Source organism: Bos javanicus, chromosome 9 (assembly GCF_032452875.1).
Source record: "Bos javanicus breed banteng chromosome 9, ARS-OSU_banteng_1.0, whole genome shotgun sequence".
In the NCBI taxonomy this organism is placed as follows: Eukaryota; Metazoa; Chordata; class Mammalia; order Artiodactyla; family Bovidae; genus Bos; species Bos javanicus.
Window position 1 is genome coordinate 25344259 of NC_083876.1, and position 18823 is coordinate 25363081.

At 38.5% G+C, this 18823-nt stretch overlaps 1 protein-coding gene across 7 annotated transcripts in view; it reads right to left on the reverse strand.

Annotated features, from left to right (window-relative positions):
* TRMT11 (tRNA methyltransferase 11 homolog) overlaps positions 1-18275 on the reverse strand; it is a 61946-nt gene extending 43671 nt beyond the window's left edge. For 3 of the 7 annotated variants that reach the window (XR_009738404.1, XM_061427348.1, XM_061427349.1), the window contains exons 1-7: positions 17877-18011; positions 9426-9491; positions 7568-7641; positions 2719-2800; positions 2523-2615; positions 2096-2230; positions 1202-1358 (exon numbers count right to left, since the gene is read on the reverse strand). Coding sequence is in view for 6 of the 7 variants with exons in the window: in XM_061427348.1 (XP_061283332.1) it covers positions 1202-1358; positions 2096-2230; positions 2523-2615; positions 2719-2800; positions 7568-7641; positions 9426-9491; positions 17877-17948 (679 nt within the window). In the remaining variant the exon portion in view is untranslated. Of the gene's footprint in view, positions 1-1201; positions 1359-2095; positions 2231-2522; positions 2616-2718; positions 2801-7567; positions 7642-9425; positions 9492-17606; positions 17713-17876 lie in introns of all 7 variants that reach the window. The other 4 variants (XM_061427351.1, XM_061427347.1, XM_061427350.1 and 1 more) reach the window with 4 other exon arrangements.
* Between the last annotated feature and the right edge of the window lie 548 nt (positions 18276-18823).

An 18823-nucleotide genomic window follows, 5' to 3' on the forward strand; every position in this document is an offset into this window, starting at 1 on the left:
CACTCCAGTGTTCTTGCCTGGAGAATCCCAGGGACGGGGAGCCTGGTGGGCTGCCATCTATGGGATCCCACAGAGTTGGACACGACTGAAGCGACTTAGCAACAGCAGCTGGCTGGCAAATCCTAATGCTGAGAGAGGCAGTGCTATGACAGTAACAGGCACTGAGCCCTGGAGTTAGTCTGCTTGAGTGTGAAACCCATGAGACGTCTACCATGCATAAGTTTGGGCAAGTCCCTTAATCTCTGTGCCATAATCTCAGGAAGATTTTGTAGAGTATCTCAATCTCAGTAGCTGTAGAGAGTTAAATCAGACAATAACTTTGGAATGCACAGCTAGTACGTGACATGTTTTCTATTCAACAAATGGGAGCTCCCGCATCATCACTGCTTACGGAGTTTCAGAGGAGTTTCTGACAGGGAAAGACCACTACAGTGAGAAATTCCAACTGCACATAATTTATTCTTACAGTCTGAACATAGTGAATTTAGTCAGGCGAACCTAATTGTGAATACTCCATATGCATAGGCAAGATGGAAGAAAAATGGGTTGAAGCAGGAAAATGTCTTCAGACTCAGGTGAAATAACTTTGGGCTTTCACACAAAGTTAATTACGAGGACATCCAATCAAGGGCGTACAAAACCCAGGTAACGGCCTCAGCAGACATGCTCTAGGCCACTGATCCTTAGTCACTTTTCTTATTTTCAAACTTCACACATGAACCTCCACAACCCAAAGATAAGGCACATTAATCATTTTTTATGTAAGTATATAACTGCCAATTTTAAAAGATGAATACTTTTAAAATTGTGTCACTCAAGTCTTTCTTCCTCAAGTGTTTTCCCGTTTTTTTAATTCATGTACAGTAAGAAATTTCCTATATAAAGAAACTGTAAAGCTTTACAACATTTCTATAATGAATGGTATGATCCCCTGAGTCGTTACTTATGGGGAAAAAACCCACAAAATTCTTAAAAACATAATAAAAATAAAAACAGAGCCCACAAAATTTCTTTCAGCGTTATCTCTGGAAGTAGCAAAAATGTCAAATACTAACTATTATACAAATATGTGGTTGTCTCTTATTTAGTGATAAATAAAAAATTATTCTACTTAATCTTTTAGCAAAAATAATACTATGACCTTGATTAATATAAACAAGTAACATTTCTACATTAGTTTAAAACAATTAAATAAAAATACCTGTTCCAACAAATGGATCAAACACAATATCATTTTTTTTCACTTTTCCATGGTTGGCCATGATGAATGATAAACCAGCATCCATGCTTGTATTTCCAATAAAGTGTCTCTTTTTGACACTGTATGACTCAATAAGCTCTCTCTGCCCGTCTGCAATCTAGATCAGAGATATTTTTCAATAAGTATAAATCTACAAAATGGATTTAAAATAATTATTCACATTAAATCCACAGTATCTTGATGACAATAACTTCTTTCCACTTAATCACTGCTTCATATAAAAATGTGACTGAGGCAGTTACGGACATACACTTGTTATTTCTTAGTGTGTTCCCATTTACTTCTGCTTTTCAAAGCAAATATGAATTGAATTTGAATGCAACTATTCCAGGAGCTGGTAGGGAGCTCTAACCACCTCTTTTATTCTCCTAAATAGCAATATCTTGTAGCATAAGCCACAGATTCCACTTGTCCTCTCAGTGCCTCAGGGAAGTGGGCAGAACTGCTTTGCAGTAATTTCCTTTAAGAATGGAAACCTCAATCACAGAGCTTCACAAATGAGGTTCCTGCTGTCACAGCACTCTGCCTTTTCTCTACTTTTATTTAAAAAGCAGTTCACGCTTTCCAGCAAGTTTTGGGTTAAGGTTTCCAGGTACGCAACCTCCTACCTAGGCCCCACACCTTATAACACCTTATAATAATCCTCTTGCATTTCATCAGAATCTCGGGGGGCGGAAAAAAAAACACACAACCACATATTTTCCACTGATTTTACTTCACACAGTAGTTCTGACTCTTCGGCTCCTTTCAAGTTTTACATATAGAGTCCAATTCAAAGGACTAACATTTAGGTTTTAAAGAAAACTAAAATAAGTAAAAAGAACACTTGCTTACCCATCTACCAAAATAAATATTATGTGGATTTTCAGGGATGTGGTTTGGGTCCAAACCATAATCCTCCAAAATAGAGAATACATGTTGTGGCTTCTTTAAATTCACTTTCCCTTCAAATGGCAGAAATTCAAGTGCCTAAAAAATAAAAGTAACTCTAAATAATATAAATATCTAAAAGGAAAAATAGTGCTTATATAATAATTCCTATATTGTAAGTCTGGTTATCAGCTATTAAATAAGACAAAACATGAAAAGTGCTTAGCAATGTGGTACAAAAGCACTCAGTAGACACTGGGGATTCTTATCCATCAACGGTGGCTATTTTACGTTAATCTCATAGGTCCTTTTAGCTTTGCTTTTGCCTGCATGCTCAGTTGTGTCCAACTCTTTGCGACCATAGGTTTTGGTTTTTGCTAAATTCACTTACATCTATCCGTTTGACTTTTTCTTCTTGTGTCAGTGTTTTATTAAATGTGTGAATCTTTATTTTATATGTAGAATCTGAATGCAGAAATGGAACCTAAAATAAGAGCAGATAAAGCCTTTAAGTTTTGTACATAGTACACATGTAGATAGTACAGTATCTACAGATCTACTTATATAAAGCCACATTTGCTACGTACCATCTTCTCTACAGGGTAGTTTTTAAGAGAACTGTACAGCTCCTCTGGACACTTCCCATGACCCCACAGTTCAAATATAGACCTAGGAAATAAATGATTGGCACTAACCTCAGTAAAAAAAGTTAGTTCATACAGTAATATGTAACAGTTATTTCATTGGTTCTTTATGCTCGCTCCACCAAAACAATTACTGCCTATGTTTCTAAGCTATTAAATGAAAAATACGTGTCCTGAAAACAAATATAGCTTAAGTCTAAATTACAAACACAAGTTGAACTTTACACAGAAGAAGAATTTGTAAGTCAAGATCTTTTTCGAAGTCTTCACCATTATCATTTCATTTTTTTTTAAAACTAGAACACAAATGATGCCATAAAAATCACTTCTTTTAATGAAACAGTTATAAAGTGCAGAAAATTCAATCTTTCCCAATGTCTTCTACATAAAAGGAAAAATGGATAAAAATGTTACCATTAATATCTAGCCATATTTGATAACACTTAGTAATTGTTACTTTTAAATAAAAAATTCTTATTATGAAAAAAATTTCAAGTTTATATCTACTTTAGGGAATAAAAAAAATTAAGCAAAATTTTATTGCAATCAACGAAACCACTTTTAGAATCAGTTGTAATGAAACTTGATCTATATATTACAGTTTTGTGCATCTAAAATCAACTACTTTATGATTAGAAAAAATGCTGCTCTCAGGACTGCAAATATTATCCTTTGAAAATGAATTCCTCCTTTCCCTTGTACTGAATTTATAGAAACAGGGCCTCTACAATTATACTACTCTTACTCAGCTAAGTAAGAGCTAACACTTAATATAACGCAAAGTACCAGGGACTGTTTTAAGGCCATTTAATATTAATTCAGGTATTCCTAATAGGAATCCTGAGGTAGCTATCAGTATCATCATCCATTTAACCAGTGAGGAAACTGAGGTACAAAAAGATTAAATGACTCTCTCAAGTCATATAGCAATTTGTAAGGTAGGATTCAAACCCCAATCCATCTGACTCCAGAATCCATACATCACTTCTCTATGCAAAAAGACAAGAACTCCAGGCCATTCAGGAAAGGCACAGACAATGCCACAATTCATAATTATCCCTAATGAACTATTATACAGTAATAATAAAGGAACTAATGCTTGGAGTGACAACCCAGATTCAGTAAAAATAATACTCCATATCCTCTTTCAGAAAGAATTTATATAACAAATAATTTATATACATATAATAAATTTATATGTAAATGGAAAAATAAAAATATTCAATATATAACATCATAAGCTTCCATTATAACTGGCACACTGGAGTAACACCTTTTATGATTTAGATTTTCATAGTAAACTGTTTCCATATATATGACTGCACTATTATGATTCCTATTTTAGACATTAGAAAACTTAAATGGATTGCTACATTTCCCATGGCTGCTATATAAATAAGCATGGCGTCAACTTATTAATATCCGTATGATCAAAAATATTTCACTGATTATAGCAATAATAATGAAACCTTTCTCACAAATAATGCTTTAAGAAACTATCCTTTGAAGGAAGGAGGGTTAGAACTGGGAAGTGTACAGAGGGAGCACCAATCATTTCTGTAATGGTTTATTTTTTTAAAAAATTGTGGCAAATTACCCCAAAATGTTGAGATTTAACAAGATAGGTACCTAGGCATTTGTTATATTTTTCACTCTGTAATATGCTAAAAAAAAAAAAAAAAACCAGTGCATGTTAAAAATAAGTCAAATAAAATCAACTTTCAATCCCTATTCTACCACAAAAAAATCTGAATCTAAGTGAGTTTTGAATACACACTTCTAATGTCTGTTATTCAAGAATAATTAATGCTACAATTAGGATTGTCAATTTTATCCTCTGAAAATGACTTCCCCTTTACCTATTAATTATAGGGAGAAGGCCTCCACAGTGATACTACTTTTACTTAGTTATCACTTAAGGTATAACCTTAACCATGAAAAATATACAAAGACTAAAAAGGGAAGTCAAGTGGGCCTTACTAAGTATCACTATGATGAACAAAGCTAGTGGGGATGATAGAATTCCAGCTGAGCTATTTCAAATCCTAAAAGATGATGCTGTGAAAGTGCTGCACCCAATATGCCAGAAAATTTGGAAAACTCAACACTGACCAAAGGACTGAAAAAGGTCAGTTTTCATTCTAATCCCAAAGAAAGGCAATGCCAAAGAATGTTCAAAGTACTGCACAATTGCACTCATCTCACACGCTAGCAAAGTAATGCTCAAAATTCTCCAAGCTAGGCTTCAACACTATGTGAACTGAGAACTTCCAGATGTTTAAGCTGGATTTAGAAAGTCAGAGGAACCAAAGATCAAACTGTCAACATCTGTTGGAGCAACAAAAAAGCAAGAGAATACCAGAAAAACATCTACTTCTGCTTCACTGACTATGCTAAAGCCTTTGACCGTGTGGATAACAACTGTGGAAAATTCTTCAAGAGACAGGAATACGGGACCACCTTACCTGCCTCCTGAGAAATCTGTTTGCAGGTGAAGAAGGAACAGTTAGAACCAGACATGCAACAATACTGGTTCAAAATTGGGAAAGGAGTATGTCAAGGCTGTATACTGTCACCCTGCTTATTTAACTTATATGCAGAGTACATCATGAGAAATGCCAGGTTGGATGAAGCTGAAGCTGGAATCAAGATTGCTGGGAGAAATATCAATAACCTCAGATATGCTGATGATACCACCCTTATGGCAGAAAAGTGAAGAGGAACTAAAAAGCCTCTTAATGAAGTGAAAGAGTAAAGTGAAAAAGCTGGCTTAAAACTCAAAAAACTAAGACCATGGTATCCAGTCCCATCACTTCATGGCAAATAGATGGTGAAACAATGGAAACAGTGAGAGACTTTCTTTTCTTGGGCTTCATTATCACTGTAGATGGTGACTGCAGCCATGAAATTAAAAGACGCTTACTCCATGGAAGAAAAGCTATGACCAGCCTAGACAGCATACTGAAAAGCAAAGACATTACTTTGCCAACAAAGGTCCATATAGTTAAAGCTACGGTTTTTCCAGTAATCAAGTATGGATGTGAGAGTTGGACCATAAAGAAAGCTAAGCACCAAAGAACTGATGCTTTTGAACTGTGGTGGAGAAGACTTGAGAGTCCCTTGGACTGCAAGGAAATTCAACCAGTCCATCCTATATCAGTCCTGAATATTTATTGGAAGGACTGATGCTGAAGCTGAAGCTCCGATATTTCGGCCACCTGATGCGAAGAACCGACTCTCTAGAAAAGACCCTGATGCTGGGAAAGACTGAAGGCAGGAGGAGAAGGAGATGACAGAGGATGAGATGGTTGGACGGCATCATTGACTCAATGCACATGAGTCTGAGCAACCTCCGAGAGTTGGTGATGGACAGGGAAGCCCAGCGTGCTGTAGTCCATGGGGTCACAGTCAGACACGACTGAGCAACTGAACTGAACTGAAAAAGCGGCCAGGGATATTATTTCATAAAGTTACACAAGTATTACACAACTATTTACTGTACCATTACTCAAATGCATTCATCAAAGATATGAGCTATGAAGGAAGCATATAAATCTGGTTCTCAGTAAGCTATTTTAAGCCTATAAGATTTATCTTTGGAATTCAAACATCTCTCAGAGCCATAAATTTTAATATGCTAACATACAGTGATAATTACTCAAATGACGTGTTTTTTAGTTCTGTTTCCATTTTCTGGTCATTTTTATTGACTAAGTAAAACTCATTAACAAGCTTCAATTTATGAGATTAGACTGAGCAATGCAGCTAGTTTTCAATTGTTGTTAAGTCACCAAGTCGTGTCCTACTCTTTGGGACCCCATGGACTGCAGCATGCCAGGCTTTCCTGTCCATCTCCTGGAGTCTGCTCAAACTCGTGTCCATTGACTTGGTGATGCCATCCAACCACCTCATCCTCTGTTGCCCCCTTCTCCTCCTGCCCTCAATTATATGGGGGTTGTAATCTACTCAATAATAAAGCATTGCTAACCATATTAACAAAACTAGATATATGTAAATTCTTATTTGCACTGCATTATTAAGTATAATTTCCAAGCAAAAAGAAGGAATTTCTCAGAAATCTGTCAAAATCTTCAGGGAGTTGAAGACGAGTGTTAAAAAAAAAAAAAAGCAAGGATAGCGTAAGTTTTTCAATTTTAAAATGCTAATTGAAAATGCAGTTTAATTTCCAAACCCAAAGACAGATTTTTCCAACAACGAAACAAGAAGGAAGGAAGAATAGATACTAATGATGAAAGCCAGAAAACACTCAGGCAGGATAAACAAGAATGACATCATTATATTAATTCACATCAAGATATTATAATCAGAACTACACTAACAAATAAAACAGTAAAACATATTTTATGGTAGGCTTCATTTTTTGTCATCTTACACTTCACCAATCTGTTCATCTAATTAAAAACCATATATAAGAAAAAGATTTTTAGGCTTTCAATACTTTGGTTATAATTAAATGTGGCATTTTTCCTATGTAATAACATAGCATTTACATCTTAAACCATATGCTTGCTTAATATAGAAGTTTAAAAAAATTATTCTAAAGCACGTGTTTCTGCATTTCATCATCTGAGATTCTCTCATCCACAGTTTCAGTAGGTAACTCTCCTCTGTTCTCTTACCACCATCCAGTGGCAAATACACATAACTACAAGCTAAACTGGGCTCACAACAATCAACCCCTTCTACTTTCTGCCAATATAGCGAAAGAACAGAGTAGTTACGAGAAGTCCAGCTTACACTCATGCAGGAGAACATAATAAGTTTTTCTTACTTGGCACACACTGTCCGTTTCATTAAGTTTCTGGCAATATCCTCAGAGGGAATGCTAAGAATCCAAAAAGGAGACTGAAAGAAATAATAATATACAACTTACTTCTAAGTGGTTTTATGACCTTATTTAAGAAGTCAGTAAGAAGAAATTCCTATTTGCTACTTTTATGTGACAATATCTAATCTGACACTAACCAAAATAAAAACTGCTCCAATAGTGGAAAAAAAATTAATTAATAGGTAACCTGTTAGGATAATACAGTACAAAATCAGAATTCTTTTTAAAATGATCATATAAATGAAAACATTTTTTACCGGAAATTTAAGGTTATTTAAACTTAAGGTCAATTTCATGTTTGCTCATATGTATTATGACCAAGAATTAATGCACATTTTACCCTTAAGTATAATCTCAGAATATTTTTTATTGTTGCTAAAATTTTCTTATAATACAGCTATTTTGTTTTGAATTACTAAGTAATATATGTCTGAATCATCTTTTTTTTTTTTCTAGCTAGCTTTGGCCACCTAAGAGGGTGGGGTCTCTGCAATAACTATGATGAAAAATTATATAGAGTATATTATTCAATTATCATTTATTATTTTATCCAAGGAAAAAAGTTCCAAGTGCATCAGGGGGTTTTAATACCCAAGATTATAGGCATCTTTGTGCTCCCCCCAGATAACCACTTGCCAAAATGCAGCAATATGTAGCAGGACCCCAACCTCAGTTCATCCCCCTCACCCAATTATATCCACACGCTCTCTCCTTTCCTCCTCCATCAATAATTGAAGTTCACTTCCCTGGTGGCTCGGACGGTAAAGCGTCTGCCTACAATGCAGGAGACCCGGGTTCGATCCCTGGGTGGGGAAGATCCTCTGGAGAAGGAAATGGCAACCCACTCCAGTACTCTTGCCTGGAAAATCCCATGGGAGGACCCTGGTAGGCTACAGTCCATGGGGTCGCAAAGAGTCGGACACGACTGAGCGACTTCACTTCACTTCAGGTGTAAAAGTCCAATACCAGAGAACTTTCAATTTAAGTTCTCTCACTTTTTATGAGAAGACCTCCCTGCCAGACCCAGTCTTGATTCCAATTTTTATACTATCCTACAAAAAAATTCAAAATAACCCAAACAGGGAAAAGACAGTAACCTTAGTATTATTTTTATTAGGAAAAATTTTAAAGCAAGCTGAGTTAAGTGAAATCATTAGATAAATTATGGTTGAGTTAACTGATGGAAAAATACACAGTCCTGTTAGTAATCAATGCTAAGCAGAGTGACTATATTATATATGTGATTATATTATATGTGACTATATTAATGCTATCAAATGAAAAAGAGATCCAGAAGTTCATTGCTAGTATTACAACGAAGGGGGAAAACATATATCAAAAGACTAGAAGGCAGTCTCGCCAAATTATAAGTCACGTCAAAGAAGAACTGTAAATGATTTTTTTTGTTTTTTAAACTTCCCCAATACACTGATAAACTGTCAAACCCAAATATATGGCTCATAAACTCACAATTTCACATATGCATAATTAATTTAAAATTATAAAATGAGTACCAAAAATAAGTCTGAAAGCAGCTAAATTCTAATTATACCTCATCAACAGAGGACAGACCTCTTTTCAATAAAGGGACAGATAAAAATTATGGTAGACTACCAAAGTAAAATTTAAAAACTAATAAAGTGAAAATTGGAGATAAATCTAACTTTCCAAAACAAAAATTTCCCCCAAATATCCTTTTTATTCAACTGCCCTTAAAAACAGACACAAGTAACTATATAAATTTAAGATTTCTAAGGATACTATACATATAGGTCTAATAAAAAATGTAAATTCAACTTACCTTTCCATAAGTTTCCTGACTACTGATGAATTGACCTCCAAAAAGTGAAAGCAAAGACTTTATCTCCTATATTGAAAATATTAGAGAATACATTTGAACACATGGAACTTAGAAGTATAATAAAACACATTTATTAACACAATTTAAAAAAAAGAGAGAGGGGGTTGATTATCTACCTAAAGAGCTAAAATGTCAATACCAGACAAATTATAACTCTGGGTTCTGAAAATATTTTATAGTCACAACCATGGGAAGCAATTTCTGAGAAATTTCAGGAAAAAAAAAAAAAGTTGTCAAAAGATTCTGAGAAAATGCCCTGATTTCTGAAAAGGAAAAAGCAGATTGCAAAAAATGGTATCTGACAATGGATCAATAAAAATAAAACCATTAGATGATTTGAGGATGTTCAGAAAGGAAATAACATGTTTGTAATGAGGGTTAGGACTCTTCTTCCCTTTAAATATTAATTTCATAAACATTTTTCTCCTTGGCATTAGGATTACAAGTTTTTCAGTAGGAAACAATATACTATATGTTGAACACTTAGGTGTTTTCTAAATTTTATCAGTTTAAAAGGCTAAATACTCATTTTCATAAATATCTGGCTTTTTCCAAATTTTAGATTGTTTCTTTAAGATAGAGATGCAATAAACAACGATATTATACCCAGAGATGTGGAAAGTTGTATGGCTTCTTAAAGTACATATGGTCATAATACTTTCTTAAAGAACTGTTCTAAGTTATAAGGTGAGAGTATCAATTTGCCTTCACTACTGTTCAACTGGATGCTGTACTGCTTTTAATTCATTAAATATATGAAAAATAGCACTTTTGTTAAAGTTTTAATTTTTTGACTACTTGGATAGAAAATTATTTTTAATGTATGTTTACAAGCTGTATTTGGAACTATTCTTTCTCTAGAAAATAAAATCATTAGTTATGTATTAATTTATGATTAATGAAGACCAATAATAGAATTTTACCAAATGTCAGAAGAGAATACTTTACAGACTAAGTTCACTGTCTTGTCCAGTTAATTAGATGAATAAATATATGTTGAATTAAAAAAAAAAGAAAAGTGATTATTAGGGAGCATAACTATAGATTAATTGAATAAGTACAAGTTATGGTACTTTTTATCCTTTCTGGATAAAATTACAGAACTAGAAAGAGAATACAACAGGTACTTTAAAAACATCAAGTATGCAAAGTTGAAATCTGTTCAGATAGTTCATATGGCCTATGAAGCAAATACTTTGTACTGGTAAACACATGATGAGAATACAAACTTTCTAATTCGTGCTGCTAACAAATTTTACCTTCCTCAAATAACATAAAGCAGGCAGACTCCCACTCCACTGGGGAGGTCTTACACAGGATGAAACCCAATGAGAGGGTGCCTACAATCCCCTTTCCTCTCAGGCAGGGGAAGGAAGAATTAACACCGAGTCCACGAGCCCTGGTCACCCTGGGAGAAAGTACACCCAGACTGTGAAAGCCCTCCACCTCCAGACCAAGAAGAATGGGAGGTTTGCACAGCTAGCGCCTTATCTGTTTTTCCTTTTGTCTGTGCAACGAATCTTTTTTTTTAATCCCAGGTACTAGAAGGTGCTGCATTCACCGGAATCATATGGACAGACCAAGAACTAGCACAGACTATCAGGAAATCACTCAAGGTAGTCCAACAGTTATTTTGCAACATAGGTGACACAAATGTAAACAGGAGGCATCATTCGACCTTGGAGGCAGGCCACAATTTGGTTTCCAGTTCTTCCAAATGGCAGCTATGTGATTTTATACAAGAATCTTAACTCCCTCGACTCCCAGTTCCCTCATCAATGAAACAGGAATCAGCTACCTCAAAAGGTTAAGGAGATCTGTAATGAAAAGAGCAAAGAACCTAGGCTGTAACTGAATGAATCAAGATAGTGATCACCACAACACTGTCCTTGAAGTTCAGTGGGTCAAGAAAGCAAGCAAGACTGACAATTACACTACTTAAAAGAAAAATGAAGTTATAGACTGTTTCTTGGCAAGAATGATAATTGTTCACTCCTTATTGAAGCATATTATGAATATGAATTCACACATTCATAACATACTTTCAAAACATGAAAGTTTGCTGCTCTTGGAATACAGTTAGAAATGAACAACAGGTTAAAGCACAAAGGTTCTAAGCATAAAAAAAAAGTGAGGATCATTCAAAATTTTACGGCATAGGATTAGCACCATTACCCAAAATCTAAGAAATGATTTAAAAGTCAGAGTAAACGTGATAATCCATGTTTCAAACTGAAAAGCAAAACACGTATTAAAACTACCACATCAATCTACTTGGAAAAAGCAAAACAAAATTTTTATTCATCACATGGCAAATTTACTTTTCAGTTAATCTTTTTACATCAGGAACAAAGAATTTAGACACTGGATACAAAAATATGGCATGATCTGGGGCATACCTGATGCATTAATTCACACGAGCTTTGCAGTTCTTTTAGCCACTCACTTTTTCATCCATTTAGTTTGCTTCAGAACCAGCAGTAAAATCCAGGTGCCTAAACTTTACTTTTAGTACAATAAGGCAGCTGCCAACTAAAACTAGCCCTGATTAACTGCACAGAGGTAAAACCAGAACCATATTTGCACTCTTAATCTTTCACTTTAAATCACATAGGCTGCTACTCATTACAGCTTTCCTGTCTAGCAGTTCTAATAATGTGTGTGTGTGCATGCACGCATGCACACTCAGTCAAACCCAACTCTTTGCCACCCCATGGACTGTAGCCCGCCAGGCTCCTCTGTCCATAGAATTCTTCAGACAAGAATACTTGAGTGGGTAGCCACTGCCTTCTCCAGGGCATCTTTGCCATCCAGGGATCAAACTCACATCTCTTGTGCCTCCTGCATCGGCGGGCAGGTTCTTTACCACGATGCCATCTGGGAAGCCCTCTAACATAGGAGATGGGTCCAAAAGCGTGCTTGATTGCCTTCCCCAAAGAGATCCTATTTCACTCAATTCAATATTTATTAAATGACTAATATATGCAAGGCACTGAGCTGTGTAAAGATTCACTGAGCTGTGTAAAGACCCTGAGGGAGCTAGGGTCTAGTAGAACTAACATTTAATAGTAACTGAAATGTGAGGTGTACAACAGTAAATGCCCTTAAAGAAGCAAAAAAAAAAAAAAAAAAGACAAAACACAATAATAATATACTAGAGTACAAAGGAAGAAAAGATTGCTTCAGTTTTAGAAGAAAACTTTCAATGGAAACTCACTTTAAGCCCTGAAACACAGGGAGAATCTATACAGAAAGAGAACTTTGAGTGATGGCAATTCAATTCAAATCTAATTCAGGTAACTCAGATTAAGCCTCCCGTTGAGAAGAATTAAAAAAAAAAATGACCTCTACTTGAAGGCATGAGAGATTACAAGAATTACCAAATCAAGATCCAGGACAGGACAGATATCTCAAGGTACAGTCACTCTTTCCCTGGGAAATAAATCAAATCCAAGAGTAGCGGTGAAGGTGGACAGCTTAATGGAGCCAGAAGAACAAAAAAGAGCACAGGGCCAACAATGGGAAGGAAAGAAAGTTTGATAAAACCACTCAGTTCAGACTGGAATCCCCCAAACCTATGCATATTATCAAGTGCGTGCAAATCAGAGCAGAGACAGAACTCGAGGCCTGAAAACGAGTTCAAGTGATCCTGGAGTGTTAATGGAGTTTTAATGCTCCTATCTTCAAAAGCATTTGCATCATCCCAGTATTCATTTCTTTTTTTAAATAAATTTTCAAATATATCTGGCATGTATTTTAAAAACACCCAGCACACATATGAAAAAGCAGCAAGAGAAACAATACATGAAAGAAACTGACCCACAGGACCCCTTTTATCAATTACATATTTTAACACAGCAGTGCTTTCTATATTGAAGAAGATAAAAGACAAAATTAAGAATTTGGGCAGAGGATTAAAAAAAAAGAAACTGCATATCTGAAAAAGAATCAAGTAAAAAAAAAAATCATGAAATCTAAAATAAACAAGTATGTGGGCAAATCTAAATGAACACTGACTATATAAAATCAATAGACTGAAGAGTGGTACAGGAAAGACCCAAACAAGATGGTGGGAATGACAGGGAAGGGTATCTGGCTGCGCTGTTTGTGGCAGAGGTCGTGGGAGGACGCAGAGAAGAAAATCATGCAATGGCAGGCTTTAAACACCAGACTAGAGTTTCAGCCTTAGGACAATGGAGACAGAAAAAAGATTGAGTTCTGGGGAGATGGAACTGGCACAAAGGAAAGATACTAAGAAGAACTTAAGAAAGAAGAAACAGGTAAACAATCAGCAACTACTAGGGATGCTGTTTTTAAGACTGCAGCCTAACCACGCCATTCTCCCTGCATTACCTGACTACAGGCACTCACCCTCCTTGGCTGCTCTCTAGTTTCCACCCTGGTGGATTAGAATCCTAGAGGATTCTAAGTGGTATCCCTTCTCTGGGACTCCAGAGTTACTTTTTAAAACACAAATGACTGCTAGTCACTTCATGATTTAAAAAGGAAAAAAGTTTGTTACTTCTTGGCTTAAAAAGGAAATTAAAAAAAAAAAGCCAGTGGTTCTCCATGATCTAAAATAAAATCCAAATTACTTCCAACAGTTTCAAAACACTTCAGAATCTGGATCCTTGCCACCTCTCTAGCCTCACTGTCCATTACTTCATCCTCCTTCCCCATACAACCCACACCCAAACCACCATAAACAACCACCCCTCCGGGCCTCTACACTTGCTTTCTTTTCTCAGTGAAGTGGGCTCTTGAGTCCTCTTCATCCCCAGAGTATCTTCCTCATCAATTAAGATCTAACTAAAATATTACTTCCTCCATGAGACTCTATGCCCTTGCACCTCATCTCGCCGGTGCACCTGCTCAGCCACACATTAGTCCTGAATGAATGCAGCAGTCTTCCTTGGAAACTCGTAAGGCCAGTGGACTGAACACAACTGGAGAATCACAGAATCCTGGCACAATTACAAATATGTGCTCTTCACCCCAGCTGAGTTTTCCACATCACTCTAACACGCGAGTCCCTCTCTACCTAATAGTTTAGCTCATCAGTTCCCTCTTTGCTCTCAAGATTGTTTCAAAGTTTTCTCAATTTCTCCATTCAACTGCTTGGTCCTCTATCTTTCAAGAAAGTACCTTGACTCATTCATTACCTAGAAAATAGCCCTTCAGGCAACTACCCTCACCTGCTCTAAGTCTCCTCTGCCCAAGCTCCCTCCTGTGGAAAGGCCAACACCTCCAGCTGTGTCCTTATACCCACTTTCCCCTTCCCTCCAGCCGTCAAACACAGCAATTTCTCCAACAGGGAAAGGGATTCTCCCTCAACTCTAGGTCTCCCTCAAACTGTTAACCAATCTCTTACTTTCCATTCTTGTGTTAAGAGCAGTCTGTCTCTGCTTTCTCATTTTCTAGTGATCACTAAACCAAGTAATCTATTTCTTCCTAAAACTATACAACCACTCTAGAAAAACCCTAAAGCTTTATCCTCTTGATTTCTTTGGTCTCACATTAAAAAACAGAGACATCAATTCGCCAACAAATGTCCATACAGTCAAAGCTATGGTTTTTCCAGTAGTCATTTATGGATGTAAGAGTTGGACCACAAAGGCTAAGTGCTGAAGAATTGATGCTTTTGAACTTTGGTGCTGGAGAAGACTCTTGAGAGTGCCCTGGACTGCAAGAAGAGCAATCCAGTCAATCCTAAAGGAAATGAACCCTAAATATTCACTAGAAGGACTGATGCTGAAGCTCCAATACTTTGGCCACCTGATATGAAGAGTCGACTCACTGGAAAAGACCCTGATACGCAAAAGTTGAAGGCAAGAAGAGGAGGAGATGACAGAGGATGAGGTGGTTGGAGGGCATCACTGGCTTAATGGATATGAGTCTGAGCAAATTCCAGGAAAGAGTGAAGGACAGAGAAGCCTAGCGTGCTGCAGCTAATGGGGTCGCAAAGAGTCGGACACAACTTGGAGACTGAACGACAACAAGAACAACTCTCTTCCTATTCTGACGCTTGCCTATTTTCCTCATGACCTTCTTTTCCCACTTCCCCTTAACATCAATGCTTCCAATGCTGTATTTGGCCTACTGCTTTTTTTGATGCTATGCTTTCTCTGAATAATTTCGTTCTCTCTCCTAGAGTTCATATGCAAAAGACTTCTAAATGTTAGGTACCAGCCCATGCAGCTATATTAAGATCCATGCATACTCATATTCACTGCCTCGTCATGTCTGTTTGGTGTTACACAAGCATATCAAATTCAGCATAACCAAAATTTAAATCTTACTTCTGCCCGTGCTATTTTAAACAGAAACACCTTGATATCCATCCCAGGACTCATCCTTGATTGATCCCTCTTCCCCCCACCTTCAACCAATCATCTAACCGTCAACCCTCATCATCAAGCCCTGATGATTTTATCACCTAAATGTTGTCCCAATGTATACAGTCATCTTATTCCTTGCCCTAATTAAGGCTTTCTTAATTTATTAACAAGACTATTCCAACAGACTCAACTCCTAGCTCCTGATTACCCTCAAATCCATCCTCCGTACTGCTTCCAAAGTGATTTTTAAAAAATCTGATTGTCACTTCCTTACTTAAAATTCTTCAATAAAATCTCCAAGTTCCAGAGTATTTAAGGCTTTGCATTTTATGAACCCTACCCTTCTCTCCAATATATTGGCCACCTGATGTGAAGAACTGACTCATTGGAAAAGACCCTGATGCTGGTAAAGACTGAAGGCAGGAGAAGGGGATGACAGAGGATGAGATGGTTGGATGGCATCACTGATGCGATGGACGTGAGTTTGAGCAAGCTCCAGGAGTTTGTGATGGAGAGGGACGCCTGGTATGCTGTAATCCATGGGATCGCAAAGAGTTGGGACACTACTGAGGGAACTGAACTGACCCTTCTCTCCCAGGCAGAGGTAAAGAATTCGCCTGCCAATGCAGGAGACACGGGTTCAACCCCTGGGTTGGGAAGATCCCATGGAGAAGGAAATGGCTACGCACTCCAGTATTCTAGCCTGGGAAATCCCAGGACAGAGGAGCCTGGTGGGCTAGAGTCCATGGGGTCGCTAAACACTTGGACACAACTTAAGACACTACAACAACAATCCTTCTCTCCCACTCTCTTGTCATTCTTTGCTACATATTTGGTAATTCAGTAATAATGAATAGCTTGTAATTCTAATTTACTTGTGTCTCTCCCTGGCCTGGCTAACTTCTACTCATCTTTTAAGTTACAGCTCAAGTGTTATACCCTCCTGAAAGCCATCTCAATGGCCAACATCCCCCACCCCTCAGATTTCCCTTCCATATGCTGGTATTTCACTGCGTGTCTATCACTGCACTTACCAAAGTTATTTCATAATGCTCTGTTTACGCATCTGGTCACCCTTTATCCTAAACGGTAAACTCCGTGAAGACAGAAACTCTTGTCGTTATTATATCCCCAGCGTCCAGCACATTCTATTACATGTATTCTGAAAATCTTTCTTGAATGAATAAAAAATTTCCCCAACTTTTCATCATTCAACCCTAGCACCCAAATTCACCACCACTACTCCAACCCCCATGAAATTTGAGCCGCATATTCGATACTTAGAATACTACCCTAAGCATTTCTGTCCGCTGTCTCTATTTTCCCATAGACGAAAAGCTCCAGCAGGAAGAGGACCGGTCGTATTCACCTACCTGCTGCTGCTGCTGCTGCTAAGTCGCTTCAGTCGTGTCCGACTCTGTGCGACCCCTTGGACGGCAGCCCACCAGGCTCCCCCGTCCCTGGGATTCTCCAGGCAAAAACACTGGAGTGGGTTGCCATTTCCTTCTCCAATGCATGAAAGTGAAAAGTCAAAGTGAAGTCACTCAGTCGTATCCGACTCTTCGCGACCTCATGCACTGCAGCCTACCAGGTTCCTCCGTCCATGGGATTTTCCAGGCAAGAGTACTGGAGTGGGGTGCCATTTCCTTCTCCAATGCATGCATACATGCTAAGTCGCTTCAGTCGTGTCCGACTCTGTGCGACCCTATGGACAGCAGCCCACCAGGCTCCTCTGTCCACGGGATTCTCTAGGCAAGAATACTGGGGTAGGTTGCCATTTCACCTAACTCCGGTTAACTGGCACAAGGACAGAAGAATGAATAAATATGCTTAGCGAGGATGTGAAGCTGTTTCGGACTTCTCTCTCACATCCTCCGCGGAACTCAGACCTGTCCCAGGGGCCGAAGGATTGGAGGGGACGAGTCATCTCCCCGACAAGCACAGACCCCCAATCCCCGCGGGCTCAGACTGCGCGGGTCGCCTCCACCCGCACATCAATCCCCACCGCGCCGTCGTCTCCAGCCAGAAGCAGTGGACGGCACTGCGGGCTCACCGGAAGGCGGAACTCCAGGTGCTCCTGTGCCATGAGCAGAAGATACCTGTTCAAGATACCCGGCGGCGCCATCGCAGCAACCCACAACACGCCTGCGCGGTCCAGAGTGTCTCATCGCTTTCTTCCCCCACACACCACTTCCGCTGGGGGCGGAGTCTGAGCCGGAAGCGGGAGTAAGGCGAGCGGGGCACTGTCCCGTGTTTCCCAGCTGTTGGAATTTGAACCCTGCGGCTCCAGGGGAGGCTTCCTCTGGTACTAGGTGCGCGCTGGTTGAGGCCGCCTTGTACTAGGAGCTTGTGTGGGATGCTGCGTTGTGTTCCAGAGCAGGTTGCGATGAGACAGTGTAGTTCCCAGTGATCCTCCACCTGAAATGTACTTTTAACTTTCCCTGCTGCTACTGCTAAGTCGCTTCAGTCGTGTCCGACTCTGTGTGACCCCATAGACGGCAGCCCACCAGGCTCCCCCGTCCCTGGGATTCTCCAGGCAAGAACACTGGAGTGTGTTGCCATTTCCTTCTCCAATGCATGAAAGTAAAAAGTGAAAGTGAAGTCGCTCAGTCGTGTCCGACTCTGTGCGACCCCATAGACTGCAGCCTACCAGGCTTCTCCGTCCATGGGATTCTCCAGGCAAGAACACTGGAGTGGGTTTTCATTTCCTTCTCCAATGCATGAACGTGAAAAGTGAAAGTGAAGTCGCTCAGTCATGTCCGACTCTTAGCGACCCCATGGACTGCAGCCCACTCAGGCTCCTCCATCCACGGGATTTTCTAGGCAAAAGTACTGGAGTGCGGTGCCATTGCCTTCTCCTACAACTCTTCAAATCCGAGTTCTAACTGAACTGAAATTTCACTTACTTCAGTACAGACTTCTCCAACCACTTTAGGCTCGGGGACTGACTTAGCTGGCCCACTCAAGATTTAGTATGCTTTTTATATTTTTGGTAACTTT